General features: G+C 35.0%; 1 protein-coding gene across 4 annotated transcripts in view; it reads right to left on the bottom strand.

Moving 5' to 3' along the window:
- ZNF280D (zinc finger protein 280D) overlaps positions 1–22,912 on the bottom strand; it is a 139,957-nt gene that overhangs the window by 97,642 nt on the left and 19,403 nt on the right. For all 4 annotated transcript variants that reach the window (XM_042941934.1, XM_042941935.1, XM_042941936.1 and 1 more), the window contains exons 4-9: positions 22,595–22,741; positions 20,647–20,712; positions 20,408–20,547; positions 14,422–14,539; positions 1,837–2,007; positions 1,585–1,694 (exon numbers count right to left, since the gene is read on the bottom strand). In XM_042941934.1, the coding sequence (XP_042797868.1) occupies positions 1,585–1,694; positions 1,837–2,007; positions 14,422–14,539; positions 20,408–20,547; positions 20,647–20,712; positions 22,595–22,741 (752 nt within the window). The remainder of the gene's footprint in view (positions 1–1,584; positions 1,695–1,836; positions 2,008–14,421; positions 14,540–20,407; positions 20,548–20,646; positions 20,713–22,594; positions 22,742–22,912) is intronic.

Here is a 22,912-nt window from a genome sequence, read left to right as displayed (position 1 = left end):
CAAATAATTAAAGTCAAAGAATGTAGCTTTTTCTTTCCATCTAAAATGCAAACATAAAATACATCAAGTATCTCATCAAAGCATTACACAGATTAAAAAAAAAAAAAAAAGTGAAAGCACCTGTACAGGTTAATTCTTATGTAAGAAGAAAGCACAGAGTGCAATTATCAGGGACTACATTCTGGTTGCTGGAAGTAGTGACAGACCAAATGCTGTTTTGTAACCGAATAAAAAGACATACTTGAAATTCTAAAAAAGTTCCCTTATTTTTTCTACCTTTTTAATAAAATGTTTTATCTTAATAAAAGTGTGTCAATCTCTGAAATTGTGAACAAGAACTTTCCTTACCTATTTCTTTACAACTGTACCTTTCTCCTTCCTTTCTTTCTTCATATAATCTACATGGACTTTTTTCTTTCTCTTTCTCCCTTCCTGCCATTTCTACAGGACATGCAAAGAGAATGCAGGATATCTTTCCTCACACCAAAGGAGGATACTGTAATATACACTAAAATATTTCAAGTGAAATGTTACCTACACCTCATATTTCATTTGTACTTTGAAAAATTCTTAAAATTTAATCTCAAGAGCTTCCTATTCCAATAAAAAGCCTGAATTAATTTAGGGTAATTACACAAACTATACTCTGAATATAATTATTTCAGATGAAATGCTCCATCATTTGGGGTTTAAGTCTGAGCGTTGAAAATTAAATGTAAAATTCAGATTTTCATCGTGTAATGTGTCATGCACATGTTACTATGAACCCAAAAACATAATAATTACAGAAACTATAAAAATGCCTTTTTTTAAAAGTTTGAATTATGCCAAATCTACTAAATATTTTGATTAATAATTTACTTTCATTTAAAATGAGAATATAGTAAGTATACATTATAATGTATATAAACTTAATTCTTAAAATTTGATGATTCAGGGGCGCCTGGGTGGATCAGTCGGTTAAGCGGCTGACTTCGGCTCAGGTCATGATCTCGCACTCCGTGGGTTCGAGCCCCCCATCGGGCTCTGTGCTGACAGCTCAGAGCCTGGAGCCTGCTTCAGATTCTGTGTCTCCCTCTCTCTGACCCTCCCCCGTTCATGCTCTGTCTCTCTCTGTCTCAAAAATAAATAAACGTTAAAAAAGGGGCGCCTGGGTGGCTCAGTCGGTTAAGCGGCCGACTTCAGCTCAGGTCAAGATCTCGCGCTCTGTGAGTTCGAGCCCCGCGTCGGGCTCTGGGCTGATGGCTCAGAGCCTGGAGCCTGCTTCCGATTCTGTGTCTCCCTCTCTCTCTGCTCCTCCCCCGTTCATGCTCTGTCTCTCTCTGTCTCAAAAATAAATAAAAAACGTTAAAAAAAAAAAAATTAAAAAAAAAAAATTTAAAAAAAATTTGATGATTCAGAGGAAATTTAAAAATCTTATATGAAGATAATCATTATGAATATAAATCTTTGCCAAAGTTATATGGAAATACCACTATGACAAGATTTTTTTCATTAAATATCTGGACAAAGCATTATTTACTATAAATCAATACTTTAGGGATTTGCAAACCTTTTTAAAATTAAATTTTGAAAAAGTTTTACCTTCATGTGATTTTTCAAAGGATCCAAAAGATTAAAATGAATATTGCACTTTGGACAAGCTCTTGGAAAAGGTGTTCCATTTTTAGATTGATTTGATGAGGTATTTGTACCTAAAATAAATTCAAAACATATGTAATTCAAAATTCATCTTTTATAACTTTAACCACTAAAAATAGTCAGGAAATTTACGATTTCTAAAATTTATATATAAATACTATAATTTCTTTTTTATACGCCACATTTCACATTTACCTTTTGATGATGTAGCCTGGGGAGATGTCACTGAAAGAGACTTAACTGAAGGAAATACAGCTGAAGAATTTATTCCAGAAACACCATCACTGGGCTTAGGTTTTTTTGGATTAACGCTGTTTACTTCAGAAGTAGAAGGACGTTTTGATAAAAACGAACTTTCATTCATACCTACAATGAGTTAAATAAGTGGGAAAAGTATTTTTAAACACTGTAGCATGTTTCCTACAACTAAATAAAATTACTTTGGAGCTAAATTAAATGTAATACAATTGAGTGATCCTATCATTCAAATGACAATAAATAATGATAAAAATTTATGTGATGAAAAGTCAGGGGTGTACCAAATGGAAATCTTAAAAAAGAAGAACAAAACTGGAGGCATCACAATCCCAGATTTTAAGATATACTACAAAGCTGTAGTAATAAAACAGTATGGTACTGGCACAAAAACAGACACACAGATCAGTACAACAAAACAGAGAGCCCACAAATAAACCCACAATTATACGGTCAATGAATCTACAACAAAGAAGGCAAGAATATACAATGGTTTGAAAAAGTCTCTTCAACAAATGATGTTGGGAAAACTGGACAGTTAACATGCAGAATGAAACTGGATTACTTTATTACACCATACACAAAAATAAACTCAAAATGGAATAAAGACCTAAATGAAAGATCTGAAACCATAAAATTTCTACAAGAAAACATGGGCAGTAATCTCTTTGAAATCAGCCATAGAAATATTTTTCTAGATAGGTCTCCTCTGGCAAGGCAAACAAGAGCAAAATTAAACTACTGAGACTACACCAAAATTAAAGACTTTTGCACAGCAAAGGAAACCATCAACAAAACAAAGAGGCAATCTACAGAATGGGAAAAGATATTTTCAAATGATACATCCAATAGGGAGTTAATATCCAAAATTTACAAATAACTTATACAACTCAACAGCAAAAAAAAAATAATAACGCAATTAAAAATGGGCAGAAGAGATGAACAGACATTTCTCCAAAGCAGACATACAGATGACCAACAGACGCATGAAAAGATGTTCACCAACACTAATCATCAGTGAAATGCAAATCAAAACCACAATGAGAAATCATCTCACACCTGTCAGAATGGCTAAAATCAAAAAGACAAGAAATAACAAGTGTTGATGAGGATGTGGAAGAAAAGGAACCCTCATGCATTGGTAGGAATGCAAGCCAGTGCAGCCACTTTGGAAAACAGTGTAAAGGTTCCTCAAAAAACTAAAAATATAATTACTGTATTATCCAGTAATTCCACTACTGGGTATTTACTCAAAGAATACAAAAACATAAATTCAAAAAGATGTATGTTTATTGCAGCATTATTTACAATAACCAAAATATAAAAGAAACCCAAGCATCCATCCACAGATGAATGGATAAAGAAAATGTGATGTATATGGAATATTAGCCATAAAAAAGAATGAAATCTGAACTTTTGCAACAACAGAGATGGACCTAGAGGGTACAATGCTATAGTGAAATAACTCAGTCAGAGAAAGACAAACACCATACGATTTTATTCATATGTGTAATTTAAGAAACAAAACAAATGCATAAAGAAAAAAAGGAGAGAAAGAAATAACCCAGACTCTTAAATATAAAGAACAAACTGGTAGTAGCCAGCAGGCAGGTGGATGGGAAATGGGTGAAATAGGTGAAGAGGATTAAAAGTACACTTATCATGAAGAGTACTGAGTAACATATAGAATTTTTGAATCATTATATTATACCCCTGAAACTAATATAACACTGTACTCAATTATATTCGAAATTTTTTAAAAAGTAATTTAACTTTTGGGTGAGGAACTAAAATGGCAGCATAGTAGGACTCTAGGCTCCTCTTGTCCCTTGAACACAACTAGGTAACTATAGCATCATTCTGAATACTCAAGAAATTGACCTGAGGACTGACAGAACAAACACCACAACTAGAGGGAGAGAAGAGGCCACACATCTAGGTAGGTAGGAAGCACAGACACTTTGGGGGAGAAATGGACTGCAGGTGCTGCAGAGGGGAGGGAGCTCTGGTGGTGGAGAGATGAGAAAGAGAGGGGAGGGAGAAAGAAAGAAAAAGAAAAGAACACACAGGGGAATGCACAAAAACACTTCCCCAAAGCCATTGGCCAGGAAAAGGAGACAGGCGGATTTTCCTAAGTTTTTGCAATCAGCAGAGCTTGAAGACAGGAGTTTTAAAGGTCAGCAGGCTTGACGAGAAGGCAGGCAAACAAATCTTGGGAAGACAGTGACATCTGAGGAATGCCCAAGGCACACAGTGGGGCAACTGTTCACTTGTGGGGCGCATCTGAGAGAGGTAGCATTTGGAGAGGCACCTCTCACGGGCCAAAAGAACTGGGAGCGCTATTTCCCTACCCTGCCCCTCAGCATAGGCACAGAGCCACCTGCCAAGGGAAGCTTGGACCCAACACTGGCTGCCTACCCTGTGCACCTTGGCCTCTGGCAACTGCCGTTCTTGGTCAAACCCACATGAGTCCCAGGGCAACAAGACCTTTTGCCAGAAGGCCAGCACAGGCCATGCCCACACCACATCCCTAAAGTTTGGAGTTTTAGAAGTCAGAAGGGTTGGCTGGGCTAGAGCCCTAAGTACACTGCACTGCTCCTGGCAGACAAGCAACCCAGGGACAGACAGCATGAAAATGGCAATCTGAAAGATGCCTGGGACACAAGAAGGGAAACTACCTGCTCTTTTGAGAGTGCTTCCCTGATAGGAGCAAGCACGGAGACCCCTCTCTGGGGACAAGGGAGCACGCTGGCACCATTTCTCTCCCCAAGTGTCAGCATAAACCACCTGCAGTAAACAGCATAGTGCCTACACTGACTGCCTAACCTGCTTACACCATGCCCTGCACCGCCCCCCAGCACTCTGGTGGGACTTCCCTTCTTGGGCAAGCATGCTTCAGTACCAGTGCAGTCGGCCGTTTACCCAGAAGACCAGCAGAAACCCTGCAAACATCACGTCCCCTGGCCAGACAGTTCTGCAAGGCTTCAGTTCTAGAGGAAGTAGTTAAAACTCACCAAACTCTGTTCCAGGTCCAAACAATGCTCACTGCAAGCAAACAGAACCTCTGAAGATGATTGGCCTAAAGGACATACTAGCCAAAACACAGCAGTGAAGTGCACACAACACACACCAGAGACACTCCCTGAGGCGCCAAGCTCTGAACACTATATGACCTCTTCTTCATAAAGCCATTAGTCTCAGAAACAGGAAATATAACAGGCTTTTCTAACACACAGAAGACAGAGACCTAGATAAAATGCCACAACAGAGGATTTAATCCCAAATGAAACAACAAAAAGTCATGGCCAGAAATTCAATCAAAATAGATATAATATCCCTGATAGAAAATTTAAAGCAACAATCATACAATACTTGCTGAGCTTGAAAAAAGGGAGACCCTTACCTGAGATAAAACTGTTAAAAAACAATCAGTCAGAAATGATAATTGCAATCTGAAAACAAACTGAAACAAACTGGATGCAGAGAACACATGGATGGAAGAAGCAGAGGAACAAATAAGTGATACAGAAGATAAAATAATAGAAAATAATGAAGCTGTACAAAAGACAGAAAGAAAGAATTATGGAACATGAGAATAGACTTAGGAACTTAGTGACTCCATCAAACATCATAACATTCATATTATAGGAATCCCAGAAGGAGAGAGAAAAGGGGGGAGAAAATTTATTTGAGAAAATAACAGCTGAAAACTTCCCTTATCTGGGGAAGGAAAGAGACATCCAGATCCAGGAAGCACAAAGAACTACCATCAAAATCAATAAAAGCAGGTCAACATCAAGACATATTGTAATCAAATTTGTAAAATATAGCAAAAAAAAAAAAAAAAATCCTAAAAGCAGCAACACAAAAAGTCCCTACCTTACAAGGGAAGATCCATAAGTCTAGCTTCACATCTCTCCATAGAAACTTGACAAGCCAAAAGGGAGTGGCATGATATATTCAAAGTGCTAAATGGGAAAAATCCGCAGCCAAGAACACTTTACCCAGCAAAGCTATCATTCAGAATAGGAGAGATAAAGAGTTTCCCAGACAAATAAAAACAGGAGTTCGTGACCACTAAAACAGCCCTGCAAAAAATATTAAAAAGGGACTTTTCAAGTGGAAAAGAAAGACTAAAAGTGACAAAGACAAGGAAGGAACAGAGAAAATCTCCATAAACAATGACAAAACAAGTAATACACTGCTACTAAATATATACCTATTAATAATTACTCTAAATGTAAATGAACTAAATACTCCACAAACAAAAGACATAGGGTGTCAGAATGGGTTAAAAAAAAAAAAAAAAGGTACTGGGGTGCCTGGGTGGCTCAGTCAGTTGAATGTCCAACTCTTGATTTCAGCACAGGTCATCCAGGGTCAGGGGATTGAGCCCTGCATTAGGCTCCACACTGAGTGTGGAGTAAGATATTTTCTCTCTTCCTCTGCCCCTCTCCGCACTCATGTACAATCTCTAAAATGATAAAAACATTTTAAAAAATAGGGGCATCTGGGTGGCTTAGTCAATTAAGTGTCCAACTTTGGCTCAGATCATGTTCTCACAATTTGTGATTTCAAGCCCCAAATTGAGCTCTCTGCTGTCAGTGTAAAAGCCTGCTTCAAATCTTCTGTCCCCCTCCCTCTCTGCCCCTCCCCATCTTGTGCTCTCTCTCAAAAATAAACAAACATTTAAAAATGTTTATTAAAAAAATAATAAATAGGGGTTCCTGTGTGGCTCAGTTGGTTAAGCGTCTGATTTTAGCTCAGGTCATGATCTCACAGTTCATGAGTTTGAACCCCGCATTGGGCTCTGTGCTGACAGCTCGTAGCATGGAGCCTGCTTCGGATTTTGTCTCTCCCTCTCTGTCTGCTCCTACCCCCTCATGCTGTCTGTCTCTCAAAAAATAAGTAAACATTTAAAAAAAATTTTTTTTAATAAATAAATAATAGCAAGACCCTACTAAATACTGCCTAAAAGAAACTCATTATAGACCCAGACACTGGTAGTTTGAAAGTGAAAGGATGGAGAAATATTTATCATGCAAAAGAACATCAAAAGAAAGCCAGAAGAGCAATACTTATATCAAACAAATTTGGTTTTAAAACACAGGCTATAACATGAGATGAAGAAGGGCACAACAGAATAAAAGGGACTATCCAACAAGAAAATCTAACAATTGTAAATATTTATTACCCCAACATGGAGATACCCAAATATATAAAACAATTAATAACATAAAGGAACTAATAATAATACGATAATTGTAGGAGATTTTTAACACCCACTTACATCAATGGACAGATCATCTAAGCAGAAAATCAACAAGGAAACAAGGGCTTTGAATGTCACACTGAACCAGATGGACTTAACACACATATTGAGAACATTTCGTCCTAAAGCAGAATACACATTCTTTTCAACTGTACAAGGGACATTCTCCAAAACAGATCACATACTAGGTCACAAATCAGGCCTCAACCAGTACAAAAAGACTGAGATCATATCAGGCGTATATTCTGATTACAATGCTATGAAACTTAAGGTGAACTACAAAAAAAATTTGGGAAGACCTCAAATACATGCCACTGAACAACGAATGGGTCAACGAGGAAATCCAAAAGCAAATACAAAAAATACAAGCGAACAAATGAAAATGAAAACACAATGGTCTAAAACCTCTGGAATGTACCAAAACTGGTCATAAGAGGGAAGTTTACACTGGCTCCTGGGTGGCTCAGTCAGTTAAGCATCCAATTCTAAATTCAGCTCAGGTCATACTCACAGTTCTTGAGATTGAACCCTACATCAGACTCTGCACTAACAGTGCAGAGCCTGCTTGGAATTATCTCTCTTCCCCCACATCCCCTCCCCCCAAAAAAAGACATTAAAAAAAAATAAACTTAGTTTAAAAAAGAGGGAAGTCTGGCCTACCTTAAGAAGCAAGAAAAGTCTCAAATAAACAACCTAACCTTATACCTAAAGGAGCTAGAAAAAGAACAACAAACGAAACCAAAAGCCAGCAGAAGAGAAATAATCATCAGAGCAGAAATAAATGATAAAGAAACTAAAAAAAATATTTGAACAGATCAATGAAACCAGTACCTGGTTCACTGAAAAAAAAAAAAAAAATCAATGAAATTGATAAACCTCTAGTCAGACTTATCAAAGAAAAAAGACTCAAATAAATCACAAACAAGAAAGGAGAAATAACAACCAATACCACAGAAATACAAACAATTATAAGAAAATATTATGAAAAACTATATGCCAAAAAACAACATGGAAGAAATGGATAAATTCCTAGAAACATATAAACTACCAAAACAGAAGAAGAAATAGAAAACTTAAACAGACCAATAACTAGCAAAGAAATTGAATCAGCAATCAAAAATTTCCCAACAAAGTCCAGGGCCAGATGCCTTCACAGGGGAATTTTACCAAACATATAAAGAAGAGTTAATACCTATTCTTCTCAAATTATTCCAAAAAACAGAAACAAAAGGAAAACTTCCAAATTTATTCTATGATGCCAGCATTACCCTGATAGCAAAACCAGACAAAGACTGCACGACAAAAGAGAACCACAGACTAATATCCCTGATGAACATGGATGCAAAAATTCTCAATAAAGTACTAGCAAATCAAATCCAACAGTACATTAAAAGAATCATTCACAACAATCAAGTGGGACGTATTCCTGGGATGCAAGCGTGGTTCAATATTTGTAAACCAATGTAATACACCACATTAATAAAAGAAAAGAACCATATGATCCTCTCAATAGCTGCAGAGAAAACATTTCACAAAGTACAATATTCATTCAGGATAAAAACCTCAACAAAGTCAGTTTAGAAGAAACATACTTTAACATAGTAAAGGTCACATACAAAAATCCCACAGCTAGCATCATCCTCAACGGGGAAAAACGGAGAGCTTTTCCTCTACAGTCAGGAGTAAGACAAGGATGCCCACTCTCACCACTTTCATTTAACATAGTAATGGAAGTTCTAAGCACAGCAATCAGAAAACACAAAGAAATAATGGAAGTCCAAATTAGCAAGGAAGAAGTCAAACTTTCACTATTTGTAGATGACATGATACTGTGTACAGAAAACACAAAAGACTCCACCAAAAAACTGCTAGAACTGATACACAAATTCAATAAAAAATGAATGTAGAGAAAACTGTTGCATTCCTATACACCAGTAATGAAGCAGCAGAAGGAGAAATCGAGAAATCAACTCCATTTATAACTGCACCAAAAACAATAAGATACCTAAGAATAAACCTAACCAAAGAGGTAAAAGATCTATATGCTGAAAATTACAAAACATTGATGAAAGAAACGGAAGATAACACCAAGAAATAAAAAAAAAATTCCATGTTCATGTATTGGAACAACAAATACTGTTAAAATGTGTATATTACCCAAAGCAATCTACACATTCAATGCAATCCCTATCAAAGTACCAACAACATTTTTCAGAGCTAGAACAAACAATCCTAAAATTTGTATGGAACCACAAAAGACCTTAAATAGCCAAAGCAATCTTGAAAAAGAAAAGCAAAGCTACAAGCATCACAATTCCAAACTTCAAGTTATAATACAAAGTTGTAGCGATCAAAACAGCATAGTAGTGGCACAAAAAGAGACACACAGATCAATGAAACAGAACAGAAAACCCAGAAATAAACCCACAATTATACGGTCAATTAACCTTTGACAAAGCAGGGAAGAATATCTAACAGGAAAAAGAGAGTCTCTTCAACAAATGGTGCTGGGAAAACTGGACAGCAACACACAAAAGAATGAAACTGGACCACTTTCTTACACCATACACAAAAATAAATTCAGACTGGATAAAAGACCTAAATGTGAGATAGGAAACCATCAAAATCCTAGAGGAGAACACAGGCAGTAACCTCTTTGACTCTGGCCATAGTAACTTCTTTCTAGATAGGTCTCCTGAGGTCAGGGAAACAAAAGCAAAAATAAATTATTGGGATATCATCAAAATAAAAAGCTTCTGCACAGCAAAGGAAACAATCAACAAAACTAAAAGGCAACCTATGAAATGGGAGATGATGTTTGCAGATGACATATCTGATAAAGAATTAGTATATAAAATCTATAAAGAACTTCTCAAACTCAACATCCAAAAACAAATCATCCCACTAAAAAATGGGCAGAAGACATGAATAGTCATTTGTCCAAAGAAGACATACAGATGGCCAACAGACACATGAAAAGATGCTTATTAATATCACTCATCATCAGGGAAACACAAATCAAAAATACAATGAGATATCATCTCACACCAGTCAGAATGGCTAAAATTAACAGAGGAAACAACAGGTGTTGGCAAGGATGCAGTGAAAAAGGAACACTTATACACTGTTGGTGGTAATGCAAACTGGTGCAGCCACTGCAGAAAACAGTATGAAGGTTCCTCAAAAAGTTAAAAATAACTACACTACCATCCAGCAATTGTACTAGTAGGTATTTACCCAATGGATACAAAAATACTGATTTGAAGGGATGCATGCATGCTAATGTTTATAGCATCATTATCAACAATAGCCCAAATCTGGAGGAACCCAAATGTCCATAGACTGATAAATGGATAAAGAAGATGTGGTGTGTGTGTGTGTGTGTGTGTAATATAATACTACTCAGATATTAAAAAAGAATAAAATCTTTGGGCACCTGGGTGGCTCAGTCCATTAAGTGTCTGACTTGATTTTAGTTTAGGTCATGATCTCCCGGGTCATGAGATCGAGCCCCACATCAGCCCAGAGCCTGACTGGGATTCTCTGTCTCCCTCTCTCTCTGCCCTTCCCCTGCTAATGCACTCTCTCTCTCTCTCTCTCTAATAAATAAATAGACATTAAAAAAAAAAGAATAAAAAAATGAAATCTTGCCATTTACAACAGCATAAATGGAGCGAGAGTATTCTGCTAAGCAAAATAAGTCAGTCAGAAAAAGACAAATACGCTATGATTTCACTCATATGTGGAATTTAAGAAACAAAACAAATGAACATAAAGGAAAAAAAAAGAGGAGTGCCTGGGTGGCTCAGTTGGTTAAGTGTCTGATTTGATTTCCCTCAGATCATGATCTCGGTTCATGGGTTGGAGCCCCACATGGGAGCTCTGAGCTGACAGTGTGGAGCCTGCTTGGGATTCTCTCTCTCTGTGCACCACCCCCACCTCTCAAAATAAATAAATACACTTAAAAGAAAAAAAAAAAAAAAAACTTGAGGAAAATTCCTAAGTACAAAGTAGAAAAACTAATCTTAAACGATAATACTTCACTCATTCATATGAAAGGGCCCATGGCTTGTTGGCCTTTTGGCTAAGATCAAGGGTAAAATATGAAAGGACTCATAATGGAAGGAGTGTTAGCATAAAGGTTTTCAAATTATGTTCCCAGAGCCTAAAAGGCTCATTTTAGGGAATATAGAGGGTATGTCTAACAGAGAAATTCTTGTATATTTTATTTATTAGGCTTCTGAATAAAATTTTTTTTGCATAGGAATTTTACTCCTAAAAACAGTTTGAAAACCATCACCTGAAAGCCTTATTCAGAGCATTAGCAAGAGAAATGGGGATATTTAGGCTATATAATCAGGCCAGGCAAAAGCTGTTTTTGAAAATAACATTCAACTGTACATGGTAATAAGCATTCTAAAACTGCACACCATATTTTCATTCTCTCAACTGTACACTGTAAGTAGGAGCAGTAAAGTAAATATATTAGAAATACTCCAGGGTTTTAAGTCAGAAAGTATAAGTTCAAATCGAGGCTCTGTCACTGACTAGCTATGTATTCTTGGTTTATTCAATTAACTTCTCTTAGCCTCAGTATCCTCTTTTGTAAAATAAGAGTTATAATGCCTTATTTTACAGAGCTGTTTTAAGATCAAATAAGATAATATATTTAAAGCACCCAACACAATATCTGACACACTGAAAGCATTCAATAATAAATGACAACTATTATCATTACTAAAAAAATATTTTGTATCTTAACTTACTTTTAAAAAGTACCCATACAATATATGGCACATAGAAAGCATTCAATAATAAATGGTAGCTGTTATCATTACTAATGAAATTATTCTGTATCTTACTTTAGAGGAAAAAAATTATTCTAATAGATTCACCTATCAGCTTTTTAATATGGGGAAACATGCCAGAAAAATAAAGAATATTATATTAGTTGGCTCCTCTGTTCATCCTGTGAAATAACATAAAAATGATTTTCTTCCCATCTTCAAGGCACATCATTATGGCTATAATATGGGTACCTGGAAAAGATTTGTGCAATCACAATAGCATTCTTGTGAAATGGTTAGGTTACTTGAAAAGCCAATGAATGCTGATATTTTAATTATGCATCTGCTTACATAACAGGCTGGAGAGTAAAAACAGACTGTTTTACTATAAGAAATTTTTAATATAATAAAATCACTCTGCATTTAGGAGTTTTAAATTCTGACCCTTCAACTTATTTATCCCTGTTGTCTTTGGCTTGTGTTGTTTCCTATTCTGAACAGTTCTCTCTCTGCCAGTAAAAATCCTTTCAAGAACAAGCTCAAATCCAATCTTCTCCAAATATCCATGATCACTGCAGAGTAGTCAATCATACTACTGAACATAAAACACATATTATCATTCACACCAACTGGTGTCAAATCCTTTAAAGTTTGGGGCATGTGGGTGGCTCAGGTGGTTAGGCATCCAACTTCGGCTCAGGTCATGATCTCACAGTTCATGAGTTTGAGCCCCACATTGGGCTCTGTGCTGACAGCTCAGAGCCTAGAGCCTGCTTCAGATTCTGTGTCTTCCTCTTTCTGCCCCTTCCGTACTCAATGCTGTGTGTGTGCCTCTCTCAAAAGTAAATAAACATTAAAAAAAATTTTTTTATAAAGTTCATAATGCACTTTCATTTTATTTATTTTATTTGTGCCTGAAAAATCCCTGACTAAAGTAGAGTGAGAATTAAAATTATATCTCCTGATGGCTGACTCCAGGCCTGGAAAATAAATGCATTAAAAAAGAAAAATTAAATCTCCATTTTAATAATATGAGAAAACTGAAGTATAAAGACTTGATAAAGACTACAAAAATCTTAAGAACGGCAGTTGAAATCTACATCTTCTTCCTCATCCTACTTACTGTTCAGGCTAAACTCTCTCTGCAACAGAAAACTTACAGGTTGAGCAGGAGTCATTGCCCTTACTCCCAAGAAGTTTCAAAAATTCACTTTTTCTATTAATAAAGTTTCTGTGTTTTAGAAAACCAGATTTAAGACAACAATTTTTCTTCTTCTTTCTTTTGGTTCTTACCTATGTTACTGACTATATTTTTATAAAGCATGTAAGTGACACACCAAGAAGTGAATATGAACTCAATATTATCTAAATGGAAAAACATTTTAGGCACTAATATTACAATAAAAAAATTGGAGGAGAGGAGTGCCTGGGTGGCTCAGTCAGTTGAGCATCCAACTTCGGCTCAAGTCATGATCTCGCGGTTGATAAGTTCTAGCCACACATCAGGCTCTGTGCTAACAGCTGAGAGCCTGGAGCTTGCTTCGGATTCTGTGTCTCCCTCTCTCTCTGCCCCTCCCCCGCTCATGCTCTGTCTCAAAAATAAATAATCATTAAAAAAATTTTTTTTAAAGTAAGTGTGCTTGTATTTCTGTCTTGCTTTAAAAAAAAAAAAAACAAAAAAACAATGGTTAAGAGGGTTTAGTAGATTCTCCACACTGATTTTTTAGTAAATAATCTAAAACTTCCCCTCAAATCTTACTTGTCTCTATTTAGTCAAATATCTGAAATACACCAAAACTGCTAAGATACAAAAGCATAATTGCCTTCATTACAGGGAATTTTCAATTAGATGAAATTCTTTCATAGATTACTAATTTATTTTAGGTTAATGAAGAACTATGTTTCAGTATACAATCTAAGAACTTTAATTCTACTAAACAGAAATTTCATATTCCTCCAATGGGCATATACTGAGTACTGGCTATATACAAATTTATTGTACCACTTTATAATAGCATTCTATAATCATATGTAACTACAGTATCTAAAGGCTTTACTGAATAGAAAGACGCTAATCTAATTAGGAAATCAATTGTAACCATATACTTTTTTCACACTAGTCATGGAAATTAATACTTCTTTTAACAGAGTATTTATGGTGTCAGAAGACTTCTATAATTTACAGAAATTATTTTATGATTTTTCAGCCCATTTTTAGTGCCAAGTAAGAACATTAGCCAATGTCTTATTAATAAAATGTCTTATTAATAAGTAAAAAACAAATAAAAATAAAATGTCTTATTAATAAATAAAATTTTACTTAAAACCATCCAAGGGGGAAAAAAAGTCACCCAAGAAAGGTATTCATGAACTATTAGCACCATTCTACCTTACAAGAAAGTCAATTACATATGCATATTCATCAAGTTTCTTCTTATAATTTTGTTTAAAAGTGCTAAAACCAACCTGGTATAGAAAGCGTCGGTCCCCCTTGGTAATGTGATGTTCCTGTATCCTGGGTCAAATCAAATAGTAACTCCGAAGAATTATTAGACACAACTCGTGATGAGTTTGTTATATAACCCTGTTAAAATATTTCAAAGGAAGAATATTACATTTATTCAACATAGTTACAATTATTTTCTTTCATAAACTTTTCTAAAGGTAAACTTAACTGTATGTCAATATTGTAAGAATAGCTTTTGATGACTCAATTAGTAGTTAATAAGTTATAAAACACAAAGGTAATTATTACTGTCAAAATTATCATCTAGTAAAACTAAAAGGAAGCTATTACTTACAGCTGATTTGTTCCTAACTAGCGAATTAAAACCGGGCAAATTTTAGTCTGATTTTTTCAAGATCAAGGAAACATATACTCATTTTAAATCAATAGGATTGATACACTTTAGAGGGCTACTAAAAATGCAGTATTCCTATCAAAGAGCAAACAGTAAAACTTATCAAAATCTTTGGGTAAAAGGAAAACAAATATGAAAACATACTGACATAAGTTTAAAAGCTTCTGTATCTCTATAAACCCCCCACCCCAAGACAAAATATTAGGGCAAACAAATTAGAAGTCAATCTGCAGTGCTGTGCATCAGGATTAGGGATGAATATATCACATGGTTTGAGTTTTGTAATCATCCTAATTGGAAAAATTTATAAGGCAAGGGTCAGGAAAAGAAAGAATGGGTGTCCCCCCACCCACACCCTGCCCTGCCTCACTCTTCCTACCATTCCACAGAAAGCCATGCTAGACCAGGTAATCCTCCATTTCATAGGATAAATATGAAAGCTACCTGATCAACAGGGTAAACAAATAAGAAAGCCAGGCAAACAGGGTTTATTTAAAATGGAAACTGTTTATAGGAATAATCTGGACCAGCTGCTCTGCTCTTGGAAGCTATGGAAACAAGTGTGTAAGTAACTCAAACCACTTCTAAAATTTGAGAAATAACAGGTAAATTATCTTTATTTGGGCCTTAACAATGTAATATAAAAAATCAGTAATGTCATGACTTTACTGTAAAAAAGCACAATCTTATTTCATAATAAATATTTTCTCCAAATTTGCACTTAAAAAATAGAAAATATTCACATGTATTTAACAAAATAGTTCTTTAACAGAAATACAAAGTTAATACTGTTAATACTTTATTAGGAAAACAACTGGTTAATTAAGCTCAACAATTTCAGAGAGCAGGCACATAGTATTCAATAATAATTGGTTAAAATAATTCTCCAACAGGGAATTTTTAATGTCTTAAAAAACAGTTCAAAAAGATATCAAATGGAATAGTAAGGGTGGAACAGACACTAGACTGAGATTCAGAAGACTGGCACATTTAACTATGTAACCTTGGGCAAGTCACGTCTGAGCTTCAAGTTATTCACCTATCAAACTGAAATAATGGCTACAATTGTGTTTTAAATGTACTTGTACTTCATGACACATGTATGTATTAAATCAAATAGTTGTCACATTACTAATAAAAACCTAATGTTATACCCTATTTTATAAATAGGTAAACTAAGTTTAGATGTGGTTACATAAGGCTTCCCAATACAGCTGCTTGTTGATGTAGCTGTAATTAGAATCGACGCCTTATTTCCAAGGCTATACCGTTAGGCTGTATCACACTAACTTTATTATAAGTGATAATAATATATCCCTGCCATCTGCAAGAGATCTCAAAGAGATATTGAGGTATAAAGATATTCCATGAAAAAGCATGTGAGTGTGTGTGCGTGCACGCACACACATATACACACACACCAAAAAATGAAAAACTGTAATTATAATTTATTAAAAGCAGTGGCTTCCTAACTTCAGAGTAAATTCCCTTAAATAGAGGGGTCTCAATTCATTCCAGAATATATGACATTCTTAACTTTGCACATTAGAATCACTTGGAGAGTTTTTTACAATATTTCATCTGTAGGACCCACACAGACCAACTGGCACAATCTCTCCTTTTAAGAACTTACAAGATTGGGAAACACCAACTGAGGTGTTTTGATTTTAAAACTATGCGCAGAGAAATAAATATTCTCAGCTAGAAAAAGCTCTAGTTTCTAATTTTTATAACACTAACGTACAACCCTTCCTTTGTTTTTCTTTCTTCTTCCTGGGTCCAAGTCAGAAAGATTTTTTATCAAACTGAATTAAATAACAAAGTTTCTTTTTCCAGTTTTCTATCCTGCAAAAGCCAACAACTTATGGAAAGTATACTGAGTTGACAACTTATGGAAAGTATACTGAGTTAATGTGATCCAACTAATACATTTCAAGTAGCTTTCCAACTTTTGAAATCCCAGAAATAACCTGCATAACCTTAGGATCCAAGATAGAGTCAGTGGTCTGGGTAAAATCTCTCACTTTAGAAATTAAGAAAATGAGGCTCAAAGAGGTTTTGACAATGTTAAGGAGCAAGGTTGAATCAGCATTCAAGTCTCTTGCTTCAATCTAAGTTCTTTAAACTACCGGTCCAGAGCTGATATCACTATGAGTTATTATTTCAGATAATAATTATCTCAAGTCATTAACAACTCAGGGGACAGAAACATTTGCCCAAAGATATTCTTATTTTTTTATGATATATAACCTCTTCAAAATATAAGTGGGAGTTGAATTTACTTAGCCATAGATTTAAAAATCTACAGCCTTCCTTTTCATTTTTACATAAATTACAATTAAAATAACTTTTATGAAAAATAAAACCGCAAAATATCAATTTTATTTTTTTTTTTTTTTAATTTTTTTTCAACGTTTTTTATTTATTTTTGGGACAGAGAGAGACAGAGCATGAACGGGGGAGGGGCAGAGAGAGAGGGAGACACAGCATCGGAAACAGGCTCCAGGCTCCGAGCCATCAGCCCAGAGCCTGACGCGGGGCTCGAACTCACAGACCGCGAGATCGTGACCTGGCTGAAGTCGGACGCTTAACCGACTGCGCCACCCAGGCGCCCCGCAAAATATCAATTTTAGTGCTAACAGATCTGCAGATTACCTAATAGTAATATGAAATACAGAAAAAATATATTATTCCTCACAAAAGTATTTGGATTCAGTTCTGGTTTTGAACTTGGACATCTGCAAGAAAATTTATAGGTGCTTTGGAAGTTTCCCTTATTGTCAAAAGAACAAACATTTTCATTAAAATTTATTATTTCTCTAAGGCCAGTGCCAAATAGCTTATGATAGATATACATGAAAAAAGCACTGAGTTAATTCAATTCCAACTAATAGCAAAGAACCTTTACATTTTGGGTAACCTTTTGTTTTAGTACTCTAACTCCTTGGTTTCAGGACCCCTTTAACACATTTAAAAATTACTGAGGGCCCAAAAGGTTTTATTTAGTTGGGTTATATCTACTGATATTTATAATATTAGACATTAAATATTTATTTTAAATAACAATAAACCCACTATAGATTAACATAAATAACATTTTTATGAAAAGTGACTATCCTACAACACATAAAAAATTAGTGAAAAGAATGGCACTGTTTTACATTTCTGAAAATCTTTTTAATGTCTGGCTTAATCAAAAACTGTTACAGATTCATATCTGCTTCTGTTTTCTATCTGTTAGAGTATGTTATTTTATTTGAAAAATATAGAGAAAATCTGGCTTCATAAAGATATATAGTTGAAAAAGGGAGTATTTTAATAGCAAGTTGGGATAACTATGGGTACACTTCTTTGATACCACACCAAAATTCAACATTGATATTTTCTTAAAGATTTACTGCAGTGTGGAATCTGACTCCTTATCACTGAATTTTTTGTACTTTGTTAAAATAAAATCTATTAGTCTATCTTACACTTTGAATGATCTCTTACCCATGCATGATTTTATAATATGATGCGCTGGTTATTTCAAAAATACTGGTTTCTGTGAATTATGATTATCTTCCAAATGTTAACAGAATTCACTATACAATAACAAAAAATCACATTTATTAACTGTACCACCCATCAGAAAAGTCTTTAAGTACTGGGAAGCTGTCAGATCATGGTGGCTGATACAAGTTTTCCAAAATTCTAATTTGTGCTTGAAAGCTCAATTTTATTATTGGGAAGAAATGCCATCAGTTATTTTCCTTTAAGTGTGCACTTTGTTCAGTTTTCAGGAAATGTCTGCCAAATAACCAAAACTGAATAACTCACAGTGTGCAGCAAACAAACTCTCAAGTGGCCTTTATGATCCCCACCCCATGGTGTTCATGTCCTGCATAATTCCCTTCCTTTTAGTGTGGGCAAGGCATGTGACTTGCTTCTCATCAAGAGAATACAACAAAGGTGACAGGATTACATGATTTTGTGTATGTGATTACATTACATTAGATCAGCATGGCATTCTGCTACATATTCTCTCTCGTGGGCTTTGAGCATGTAAGAAGCCAAACTGGGAAAACTCAGGTGGCAAAGCCAGCCAAAAGCCAGTCATTTAGTGAGATTCTCAGTCTGACAACCCTTAAGAAACTGAATGCTGCCAACTACCATGAGAACTTGGAAGCAGATACGTCTCCAGTCAAGCTTCAGATGAGATCACAACCTCAGAGTCCACACCCTGAAAGTAGCTTCATAAGAACCTGAGGCAGAGGATCCAGCTAAGTCATGACCTGACCCCCAACCCACAGAAACTGTGAGACAATATGTGTGGTTTTACACCATGAAGTCTGTGATATTACTGATACACGAAAATAAATAATATACTATGGCTTGTCATGCTTTCAAGTAAAAGTAGTCTTCTATTTTTAGAAAGTGGGTAGTTTAGCTCACAACTGAATCACATAAGTGCTTTTCCTTAAGATAATCATCAAACTTTGGAAACAATAGTGCTTTCGCATACTATTTCATCACACAAAATATTTTTAAAAGACACATAGAAAGGTAGAGATTTAACAAAATTAATAACATTTCATCAAGGAAATTGAGCAAGAATATTTTTTATTGGGAGTGCACAGTGGGGACGAATATAAAAAGTACTCATACAGCTTGGTACCACTGTCTTGATTTATACTAAGGCACCAGCAGTTTACCCACCATTACTTCTGCATCATCGGTGCATATGTCAACACAGTGGAAAAGGCAAATCATGTCTTTGTATTATCATGAGAATAGTGTTGACTCTCAAAACCCATGGAAGAGTCTCAGAGGAACCCCAGGGACTGAAGACTATACTTTGAAAACTGCTACACTAAGGCAATGGTTCCATTTTAAGTATATATTAAGTATACACACATACACACACGCACATACCAATATGTACATATGTATACAAATACATAGAAACTATGGGTTAGTCTGGATTGAAATTCTAGATCTACCATTTGCCATCTGTGTGACCTTAAATGAATTATTTAACCTCTGTGAGCCTCAATTTCCTCAACTATAAAACAGGAAAAATAATAATAGTGCCTCTTCACAGGGTCGTTTAAGAATTAAATGATTAATTTATGTATAGCATTTACAACAAAGCCTCATAAATATTACAAATATTAACTATTACCATTAACTATTACTTTTTGTTAAGAATTTTTTAAGTGAACTAAATTATGAAGGTATATTTTCAGAATAAAAAGCTACAATGTCCTCTCAAAAGTTTTCCGATTAAGAACTAAGAACATTTGACCCAGTTTACAATTTTTGCCATTATGCAATATTCGTAATACTTTTATTCATGTTTTATTATCGCAAATTCCAATACCTTACTATTTAAGTGTGTTACCTGATTTAGGAACAGACTACATCGGTAGTTCCTTCCAATATTACTCCGGATACTGGCTGAGCTATCATATAGATAGTGACATTCCTGATGCTGATTATGCTTCTATTGGATGACTACCCACAACAATCCAGAATTTTAATTGGCATTGTTTATACTGATAAATAATATCCAATGTATCCCTGAGCTGTGTAGTTTTAGAAACACTTACAGGTTTAGACAAAGGCTGAACAATCACAGAACTATCTGAAGATCTAGATTCAGGATGAAAATTTACAGGTGAGGCAGCCACTGGATTTGATGCTGGGTTCGTGTAGTGTTGATTTGTAGGCTTGAATGCAGCAGTAATACCTGTATTTTAAAATTAAACAGTGCTTTGAATATATTTTGATATAATCAATGATGTCAAAATACTTCACTTTAAAATAAAATACTAAAATAATACTGTACCTCGACTGAGCGCACCATTCTTTATTCCCCTTGAATATGAGCTGGGGTTTACTCTATTCAAAATATCTACAAAAAATTATAGTGATTTTAAAATTCATTATTTGAATAAAACAGAAATCACGAATTGAAACAATCAAATAGATTCCCAGAAGAAGTATATAAGTTATCACTGATTTAAGAATACAGTTAATTTTGGGGTACCTGGTGACTCAGTTGGTTAAGTGTCCAACTTTAGCTCAGGTAATGATCTCATCAGTCCTGAGTTCGAGCCCTGCATCAGGCTCTGTGTTGACAGCTCAGAGCCTGGAGACCATTTTGGATTCTGTGTCTCCCTCTCTGTCTGCCCCTCACCCAGTTGTGCTCTGTCTCTCAAAAATTTTTGTCTCTCAAAAATAAACATTAAAAAATATATATGATTAATTTTAAACATATAGATCTTTATCTACCAAAGAAACAAGATTACTAGCCTTGTTTTATAGAATAAGAATAAACTTTCTAATTGTAACTCAAAATCTAAAAGCCAGAAGTAAAAGATTAATAAATCTGACTACATATAAGTCAAACTTTCTAAAGTTTCTTTTATGGTAAAGAAAAGGTCCACATAATAAAAATCTTCCAAAAATATATGTATATGCAGTCTATAATTAGCATATGTATCTTTCTTTGAGTGATGACTCAGGATCCTACCACTCAAAATCAAACTTTATCCAACCTCCATATCCCACTCACACCTCTAGAAGCCTTGGAAGTGTTATTATAAGGGATTTCATTGGATTATCTGTAGCATTACTTTTGAGTTGGTTTTTTTTTCAATGTATTTATTTTGAGAGAGACAGAGAAAGCCCAAGCTGGGGAGGGACATAGAGAGAATCCCAAGCAGGCTCCACGCTCAAAGCGGAGCCTGACACAGGGCTCGATCTCACAACTGTGAGATCATGCCTGAGCCAAAATCAAGAGTCAGACACTTAACTGACTGAGACACCCAGTTGCCCCTACTCTGAAGAATTCTGAAAGGGAAAAACTAGCAGAGATTGCAGACTAAAACAACTTACAGTTTATCAGGGTATCTTATAACTTAAGGGGTTTCAAATCTACCAGTATACCTGAAGTCAATCTGAGCCTAATTTAACTTTCAGGATCACTTGAAAGTTCCTGATTCTGACATGTGTGTTACCTCTGTAACTTCTAGATTTTTTGGTAATCAAGCTAAAATTGGAAGAGTGGGGATTTGCCAAAACCTGCTGGTCAGGAAAAGGTAAAAGCACAAACAGTACCAAACCTCATAAAAATTTCCTTTTTACCTCACAGTAAAAAAAGAACCAGATCACATAAAATAACTCTATAAAGTAAAGGGCCACACAAAAGTAGAGTTGTTTTCTGATAATGGCAATGCAATACTGTATATCTAACTACAAATGTCTTACAGAATAAAAACCTGTTCAAACAACCTGACACCATTTTCATTCAGAAATTTAAGATTAAGTATTACTCCAACCATCAAAGAACTATTGGCTGAAGTACTTTTTAGTGGCTGTATTCTACAAAACACAAGTTTTTACCCTCCTACCTAGCAGTTCTATATAAACACTTGACTCATATTCCACATACTAAAATATCTTATGGCTTATACCTTAACAACAATAAATTCATTTAAATTCTGCATCTTAACAGTCCAGAAGAGAATTTCTACTGGGGTCAATCTCCTTTTGGAAAGAATTATTCTAAAACTAATATACATTGTTCTAGTTGAATACCGTTATCAGTCATCCCTAATTGGTATAAATTCAACCTGACCTTAACCGTCATGTTTTCAGTAACAGAATTTGAGTAACTATTTTATAATATGGTAATATTCCAAGGAACTTATGTCCTTATAAAGCAGTTCACAAATTTTCCCATTAGAAACAATATTTTATAAAACTTGGCTTCACTACAAGTAAATGCTTACTTGAAATTGCTGGTTTTGAACTTGATATCTCTCCAACAAAGATTGGCTCATCATCATCATCATCCTCAACCTCTTTTACTTTCTTCTGCCATGGTTCCAACTCTTCTTCTTCACATTCCATAAAGAGTTCTGCCATTTTTGAATTATCTAATTTCCAAAAGGAGAGAAGCAAACCTTATTTTCAAAAAGAAAAATACACTTTTAAAAATTCATAGTATATTTAAAATCTACTTTAATCATCCTAATAGCAATGTAACTTGATATTTGTACATAGTGCATGGCAGCAAGTGAGAAACTCAGAGCTCACTCTCTAAGATA

Source organism: Panthera leo, chromosome B3 (genome assembly GCF_018350215.1).
Source record: "Panthera leo isolate Ple1 chromosome B3, P.leo_Ple1_pat1.1, whole genome shotgun sequence".
Taxonomy (NCBI): domain Eukaryota; kingdom Metazoa; phylum Chordata; class Mammalia; order Carnivora; family Felidae; genus Panthera; species Panthera leo.
Note: the sequence above shows the minus strand (reverse complement) of the source record. Positions and strands in the feature narration are given on the sequence as shown.